At 32.7% G+C, this 7,814-nt stretch overlaps 3 protein-coding genes across 3 annotated transcripts; 2 read left to right on the forward strand and 1 right to left on the reverse strand.

Moving 5' to 3' along the window:
- The first annotated feature begins 136 nt into the window (after positions 1–136).
- LOC106127726 (inactive peptidyl-prolyl cis-trans isomerase shutdown) lies at positions 137–2,503 on the forward strand. The gene is made up of 5 exons (XM_013325942.1): positions 137–365; positions 444–563; positions 867–1,164; positions 1,249–1,448; positions 1,524–2,503. Exons 2-5 carry the CDS (start codon positions 514–516, stop codon positions 2,257–2,259), a joined length of 1,284 nt encoding a protein of 427 aa, XP_013181396.1. The 5' UTR covers positions 137–365; positions 444–513; the 3' UTR covers positions 2,260–2,503.
- Phb1 (prohibitin 1) lies at positions 2,367–4,682 on the reverse strand. Its single transcript, XM_013325943.1, has 5 exons — positions 4,543–4,682; positions 4,119–4,208; positions 3,792–3,953; positions 3,221–3,402; positions 2,367–2,961 (listed from the first exon to the last, which is right to left on the reverse strand). Exons 2-5 carry the CDS (start codon positions 4,204–4,206, stop codon positions 2,569–2,571), a joined length of 825 nt encoding a protein of 274 aa, XP_013181397.1. The 5' UTR covers positions 4,207–4,208; positions 4,543–4,682; the 3' UTR covers positions 2,367–2,568.
- A 1,018-nt stretch (positions 4,683–5,700) lies between these two features.
- LOC106127556 (uncharacterized) lies at positions 5,701–7,416 on the forward strand. Its single transcript, XM_013325660.1, has 4 exons — positions 5,701–5,846; positions 6,137–6,301; positions 6,835–6,964; positions 7,274–7,416. Exons 1-4 carry the CDS (start codon positions 5,760–5,762, stop codon positions 7,402–7,404), a joined length of 513 nt encoding a protein of 170 aa, XP_013181114.1. The 5' UTR covers positions 5,701–5,759; the 3' UTR covers positions 7,405–7,416.
- The last annotated feature ends 398 nt before the right edge of the window (positions 7,417–7,814 follow it).

Below are 7,814 nucleotides of genomic sequence, written 5' to 3' on the forward strand. Positions count from 1 at the left end.
GTGTTCATATGGAATGGAAACTTATGAAAACAAACATTTTTCTACATATGCAAAGTTTTTAGTAACATCAAAACGTAAACGTCAATTGTGGCACGTGAGGTGACAATGACATTTGACTTTAAACAAATGTTTTTAAACTATACATGAAAGTTGGTTCGGTTTTATTTTTATTATTTCTACATAATTATTAAAACGAAATTAAAAACAGTAAAGAGTAGAAGATGCGTACAAGCTTAAGTATTGTGGGTACTAAAGCAATTGCAATCATCAGTTGTATGAGCCAGGATTCAAAATCATCTTAATGTTTAGTGTTATAAAACTTTGTGAGCAGCTAGGCTTAGGCTATGACTATTGATACTAAGCAAGTAAATATCCTTGTAGACAATAAGTGGTTATGACTAATATTATTGACAGTGTAGTATAAAAAATAAAATTTTCAATAGGTATGCAGTATCGGATCAACCAGAGATCTAAAAGGATATAAAATTTGTAGACTGTAACTTATTATCTAAAATGGATCCAACTACATACAGGGTTGCATTGGAAAATGGCTTAAATTTAAAGTGAGTATTGTATTTCAGATAACTTAATATTTTGTTTCACATAACTAATTATGGTTGTGCCTGGATAAGCGAAAAACCTCTATAAGCGAGTTATTGTCCAGTCCTTCACAAGCAAGACACTTGGGTTCTATAACACTCTATAAACTAGAAAATTATTGTGGTCCTTTCGATCCGCCCTTATCCATGTTCCATTGTATGTTCATAAGAATAAACAACAAGGTTATTTTGTATAATGTTTAGTAGGAGTAATATGGTGACCATTTTGAATTTCTAAAAGTCACATAATTAATTGTTACTTTAAAGGGAGGTTCTTACAAGAGGTTCAATTCTACACATTAATGAAGGATATGAAGATTTAGATGACCACTTAGAACCAGAAACAAAAGCCAGAAAAACTTTTGAATACATAGGGCAACCTGTGAAGTCATTTCAGGAACTCAAACTGGATCCTGTGGATGAGAAAGGATTTATAAAAAAGAGAATTATTGAAGAAGGAGGAGGTTTACCTTTAAATGATGAAAATACTGTTTCAATAGCATATACAGGTTATTGGGAAAATGAAAACGAACCATTTGACCTTGTTAAAATTAATAAGCCATTAGTAAGTTGTTTTTTTAATAAAGTGTAAAAATATTTCCTGTTTATTAAAATCTTTTTACATTATGAAATGCTTTTTTTGTTGAAGGTTGTGGATCTCAAAGATAATGGTTTATTGCCTGGTTTACAATTAGCAATCCATTCTATGCTTGTTGGAGAACTATCATTATTTCTTCTCTCCTATGAATTAATGTATGGTGAAATGGGAATTCCACCGAGGATCAAACCTAAAGCAGATTGTATATTTTACATTAAGTTAATTAAAAGCATAATTACTCCAAAACAAGGGTGAGCTATTCATATAAATTATTTATATAGAATTTTTTTATAAAAATTTTATTTTCGGTTTTAATTTATTTACAGGCCTATTAATTTCTCTGAGGCGAACATATTTAACAGAGTTCATCATGAAGTTAAATTATTATACAGTTCTGGACTTACATTACATAAAACTAAGAATTACATGGCAGCAGCACAAGTGTTCAGGAAAAGTGTGTCTATGCTCCATAGGTGTCGCTTAGCAGATGAAGATGAAGAGAAAATTCAAGAAAAACTACTTATAAAGTTATACAGTAATCTAGCAATATGTTACAATAAATTAAAGAAGCCACTTCAAGCATGTACATCATGTAATGAATTAAATAGACTTAATAGTCTTTGGAATAATAGTAAGATGCTATTTCAAAATGCGAAAGCACTACGAATGATTGGTCAATTCAGTGAAGCAGAAAAAAGACTTCGGAGTGCACTAAAACTGCAGCCGAATAATGAAGAACTGCAGATAGAATTGGAACTATTACTACAAACTCGAGACTCTTGTAAACAGATTACTTTGATTGGAAGGGAAACCTTAGAACCAGTAAATGACAACTTTAAGCGAGAAGTAGATACCCTTATAATAAATTTTAAGAATAATGTCAATTTATGCAAGCTCACACTACCAAGTGGCTTAAATAAAGATGAAATGGACTATGTAAAAGAAGCTTGCATCAGGGAAAATTTATTTTTCAATGTTATACAAAAGAATTATTTCCTAGATAAAGATGTTTTTAATGATGTAAAGGAGAGAGATGATCCATTGTGGACTTCACCAGACTGACTAATAAAACTGTATAAGAAATAATGTTACATTAGCTTCATTATACCCCTTAAGTATATAGCTAGAGTATGAAAATCAAAAATAGTACAAAAAATTGAAACAAACTATATTTCAACAAATTATATTTCATATTTCCGTAATTACAATATTCCGTAAAACTAATAATGACTACATAGTCTATCGGCGGAACCACACCTTTTTATTGAGTCCTTAAAATGCAACACTTATCATGAATTAACTGAAATGCAATAAAGCACAGTACCAATCCACATGCTGACTTGTACTGAAATCTTATGGCAGTAGGTTGCCTTAGTTCTGTGTAGGAAGGTTTAGGAGTACATTTTGTCCTTGAGGTAAGTATGTAACATTTCGTGACTTTGCTAGTTGGTAAGCAATATCTTCTGCAGCTTCAATACGTCTGAGTTCCACAAGACCTTCTCCCGCACTACCAAAGGACTTTGCGAGGAGTATGGCAGCTTGAGCGTCACCCTCTGCCGCTATGACGGCCGCTTTCTTCTGTTGCTCCGCCTTTTCTACGAGGAAACGCGCCTTTTCAGCCTCCTGCTGTGCTACTTGTTTCAATTCAACAGCTTGAGTGAACTCCTTGCCGAAAGTCAAATGTGTGATAGAGATGTCATCCAGAATCAGACCAAACTGTGATGCTCTTTCAGTCAGACTTTCGCTAACTTTTTGTGATACAATCTGTAAATAATATGAAGATACAAATCAAACTGAGATTAATTTAAAAAACACTGCACTCACAAAAAGAAACAATTTAATCTATATGACATTTTAGCAAGTCAACTCCTTCATTCAAAAATATAAATGGAATGGCAACATTCATCTTTATTAACATACATATTTATGTTTAAAAATCTCCTGGGTATCATTAGTCTGAGTATATAAATGAGAGGTTATCTTTATCACCTTAGTGATTGCATATTTGTATTATGAAATTTACCTCTCTCTGCGTAATGAGTTCTCCAGCATCAAACTGTGCCACCACAGCTTTGAGAACTTCAGAAGTGATTGAAGGAAGTACTCTCTCCTCATAATCTATGCCAAGAATTGTGTAGATCTTTGGCAGCTGGTCAGGCACAGGTCGGAACAAGATACGCAGTGTGATATTGACATTTTGAAGATCTGGAATGACATTAAAAATAAAGTTAACAATGTTATTAGAAAAGTAAAAGCTTTTAAAATTTAACAAAAATATGAGGCACCTAATCCTGAGATTTTTTTGGTTAGGAGGTTAATTACTAATTCATGTTTGAGAATTTGTCAACAAGACTACCTGTCTTGTTGACAAATTCTCAAACATGATTTCTACTTTCTGTTTAACTAATTATTACATACTCTACAGACAACTCAATTTTATTATTATTCACACTCAATAAATTTTTAATAAACCTAATGTTTTTGCATACCTTTACATATTTGGACTAGGTTTGACAGTTTCTTTACATTGATTAGCTGACTATAGATTAGATACTAGATATTTTTATATTATAGAGTATTAAAAAGCAACTTGCCTTTACTTCCCGTCACGGTAGGAACATTTCTGGGTCTTGATCTAATGTCAAAGATAATAGGTTTCTGCACCCATGGAATGAAGAAATGTGTGCCTTCACCGACGACAAGGTTTTTGACCCCAGCAAACCTATCAAAGATTACAGCTCGGTGGCCACCGTCAACTAGAAATAAACAAGATGATAATGATAAACTGACGAAAACGCTAAACTGTGGAGCAATAGCAAAAGCAGGATATTTTGTCTTAGAATTAATCGTAAAAATAGACAATCTCTACTTAGCATTTAGTACTGATTATTTTAAAAATATAAGCTTAAAATATAATATACCATTGTAAAGAGCTGAATTAACAACACCGCCGACAACAGCTACGCCGAGGCCAAGTTGTCCAATTCGGTTAAAGAGTTGGGCCGCCATTTCTGAAAAAGCGCAAAATGCATATATAGCAAGTAATAATTAAACTTAGTTATTTGTTTAGACACATCAGAGTTATATAATATTATTAAAATTAGTTAAAGTGCCGAATTTTACCGAATCCAGAAAATGTCAACTTTGTCCTTTACAAGAAGTTTTATGAAATCAAGAGCGAGGAAATAATTATTACGGATTTCAATAAATATAAAAGTATAAATTAAAAGCGAATAACATTAAGGTTTTGGAAAGTTGCACCATTATCTAACCTCAAAACGACTTAGAATGTGGAACAAGAGAAGTACCGAATGTATGTTAAATAATAAAAATGTAACAACTTACGCTCTGTACAGTCTGCTCAATTAGTTAATATCTACTTAGCACATATATTGTTTTAAAGAAATAGAAAACAAATTAATTTCGGCTCACGTAATGTTAAGAAATCTTCAGTAAAATAATTGTTTTAATAACCACAGACAAAACAAATAATTTTGTCAAAGAATACAGACTATAAAATGTAAAAGACGTATGGAGTCAAACTGCAAACTCAACTGGATGTTACCGCGGTAAAATCGAATTTACTTTAAAGGTATATTGAATTAGTTTTTTAAATTGTAAATAAGAAATAAGAAAATCGCTGGATTAAAAAAAAAGTTGTTTAATTTTTGATTTTTATCATGTTAGATGAAACGCGATGCTAAAAGATTTTTATTTTCGCAATTCTTTAGTGATAATGTATATATATGTTTGTATGTATGTACCTATGTCGTTTTCATTTTTTTCTTCTAATGTCTAAGCAAAGGGTTACCTAATTCATTCCTCTTATCCTCGGAATGTCATAGAGGTACAGTCAGTCGGCTTTTTTCGTTTTTTATTTGGCTATTTTACTGTGTATTAAGTCAGTTGGGCTAGATTAATTAGTAGTTCACAAACTTAACCGAGGGTTAGAAATAAAAGCATAAACAGCACTATGCTTCTGGCTGTTTGATAGCCAAATCTGCAAACTCTACTAACGGGAACCAGATGGTAATTGAACGAGAAATAAACAAATATTGACACAAAATGGGGCTAATCGGTCTCAGTCTGCTGAGGGTCGTACCGTGGGTGGCTCAATTATGCAATAACAACCAATGAGCAAATGATTATCTTATAAAATCTCAAGACACAACGTCGAGTTAATCGTTATTAATACAATCAGGTCGTATTACTGACCTGGAAAGTAAAAAAAAGTCATGTGTCGTTTTCATTGAACAACAATTAGTATCTATGAACTTTCATACGGTTAATTAGATATTATGTCTGGTTTTAAGTTATTTTGATTTCTTATAATACTCGTAGTATTTGGGAACTAAAATAATCGTGAAAGTACTAATATGTGATTGCAAAGGTTCAATAAACGGATTCACATTTACGTATACTTTGTGGGGTCATAATGTTTGACCGCGTTGATATCAACGAAAAATAATAAAATAAACAAAATAAGATGCATAAATATATTGATTAAATGTCACAGTGTTGCAGTGATTTGAGTAAATAGCTAGTGTTTATAGTAGATCAAGATGCATCTAAAAGTGCCTAAAGTAGAAAAGTGTTGCTTTTGTATTCCATTGCTCGGGGGGATTATAATATTTGGATATATTAATATTGTAAGTAGAAAATCAGAATAAATGATATTTTTTTACAACTAACTTTTGCGTTAATGACCATTTAAAGCGTAATTTTTATGGATTTTTAGATTAGATTGATAACTTACGTCTAATTAGAGTAGAATGGTTTCATAAGAGAATATTGGCAGTCGCGCAGTATAAATTAGTTTTACAAAAGCTAAGATAATTGAAATCGTGATTTTAAATTGAGGAATGGTTTTAATTGAAATAAAAATGTCATAGGTTCTTTCAGGTTGTAGCTCAGAAAGATCTATTATAAATATTTCCAGATTTTGTCGGTATGCGCTGTGGCGTGTCTCGTTATCAGAACCGAGCTGCAGCGGCTGTCGGTGACAAACGATGCATCGCTCGAAGTCGTCACCTCTACCGTATTGTTCAGTATACTAGGTATGGGCGTCATACTGAATATACTGCTACTTGTCGCTGGATATCAGGTAACCGAGTAATGTATTCATATATACTAATATAATAAAGCGTAAACACATATTACAACGAAGAATCCTAACAATCACAGCATATTTTCGAATATTTATTTTTGTTATAAAAAGACCTATACTTACGGCAGACTTTAGGCAATATATTTTCACACAATAAATTTCAGGGGGTGAGTAAATTTAAAAAGTGATATGCGAGAAAGAGACAAAAATTGTAAGCCAATAACAGCAAAGATCTAACCATGATCTTGCCATGGTACCGGTCTTAGCCAAAGGCGAAGGCCTTCGTTGACGTTTGAGCATTTGAATTTTGACATTTGCAATTAAAAGTTTTTTGCAAAGTAAAGAATAAAACAAAGTTTTCCATGATACAAAAATTAACGGAAATTTAAGCGGATGGAGCCGCATGGGAATAGCTAGTTTAAAATATGATTAGTTTTCTCTGCAGTTCCTCTGGTGTTGCGGAAGATCATGGGAGGATCACTTAACCAAAGAAACAAAAGCGTATCAGTAGTGTTTTTTTTTAATTCCAGAGAGATATGTTAATGCTACGACTATATAATTATTATGCTGTGGCGACAACTCTAGCAGCTCTGGTGCCTATATTTATACTGCTATCCCGGGGAATGCTTTTTGAGGTGTTCACAGCGTTGTTTGCATTAAGTAAGTAGCATAGTACTACGAATGAGATTCTTTAACTTATGTTTTAATGACTTTTGTATCTATAAATATCTTATGTCCCTCTTACTATTTCAATTATATCAGAATTTAAAGCCAATTGTAATTTTACGGTTGGTAAGTTAATATCTAGTAATGGAAATGCTTTCTTTCTCTCTAAAATGTTCATTCTTGTAGATTTGACGTTGGTAACCGAGAGGGTTTCCCCTGTAAACCACCCTTAACACATTAGAGAGAATATGTGCCTGTATCTGAATGACTGTTGACAGTGGAAACTTACGTTTATGTTTACAGTAATGCAGTGCTATGTAATCGTGTTGGTGCGCAGTGAGGTGGTTAAGCTTGAACACGAGGAGATGACGCACGAGGACCATGCAGAGAACCAACTGACCGTCGTAGTTCCTGATACTGTCACTTTACTATGAACAAGGAATACTTTTGAAAATATAATAAATGTTTTTTTTTAGTTGTTATCTATGGACAGAGGTTATTTTGTTGTATGTATTAGTGAAATCAGGCCGCCTGCTCGTTTGTCACCTTGTCTTATAATCTTACTAATGTTTAAATATCGAAAGTTTAGATGTACATATGTTACTTCTAACAGCTCTGAAGATATCTTCATATCTTCAGAACTGCTCAACGGAACTTGTGATTTTTGGCATATATGTAGAACATAGTCTAGAACTAGAAGAACATATAGGCTACTAATTAAGCTTTAGTTCTGCGCGGACGGAGTCGGGACAGATAGTACCATTATATAAAAGATTCGAGCAGTTATATAGCATGTCCGAGTTTACTAATTTGTACAGTTTTAACGAACGCTTTGTCATTGTAT

Source organism: Papilio xuthus, unplaced genomic scaffold (genome assembly GCF_000836235.2).
Source record: "Papilio xuthus unplaced genomic scaffold, Pxut_1.1 DF824655.1, whole genome shotgun sequence".
Lineage (NCBI taxonomy): Eukaryota > Metazoa > Arthropoda > Insecta > Lepidoptera > Papilionidae > Papilio > Papilio xuthus.

Coding starts and splice junctions, on each gene's coding strand:
- LOC106127726 (XM_013325942.1), top strand. CDS start 514: ATGGATCCAACTACATACAGGGTTGCATTGGAAAATGGCTTAAATTTA. Junction 564..866: donor GAAAATGGCTTAAATTTAAA/GTGAGTATTGTA, acceptor GTTACTTTAAAG/GGAGGTTCTTACAAGAGGTT. Junction 1,449..1,523: donor ATAATTACTCCAAAACAAGG/GTGAGCTATTCA, acceptor ATTTATTTACAG/GCCTATTAATTTCTCTGAGG.
- Phb1 (XM_013325943.1), bottom strand. CDS start 4,206: ATGGCGGCCCAACTCTTTAACCGAATTGGACAACTTGGCCTCGGCGTA. Junction 3,954..4,118: donor TAATTCAGCTCTTTACAATG/GTATATTATATT, acceptor GTTTATTTCTAG/TTGACGGTGGCCACCGAGCT. Junction 2,962..3,220: donor AACTCATTACGCAGAGAGAG/GTAAATTTCATA, acceptor TATTATTTACAG/ATTGTATCACAAAAAGTTAG.
- LOC106127556 (XM_013325660.1), top strand. CDS start 5,760: ATGCATCTAAAAGTGCCTAAAGTAGAAAAGTGTTGCTTTTGTATTCCA. Junction 6,302..6,834: donor TACTTGTCGCTGGATATCAG/GTAACCGAGTAA, acceptor TTTTAATTCCAG/AGAGATATGTTAATGCTACG. Junction 6,965..7,273: donor CACAGCGTTGTTTGCATTAA/GTAAGTAGCATA, acceptor TTATGTTTACAG/TAATGCAGTGCTATGTAATC.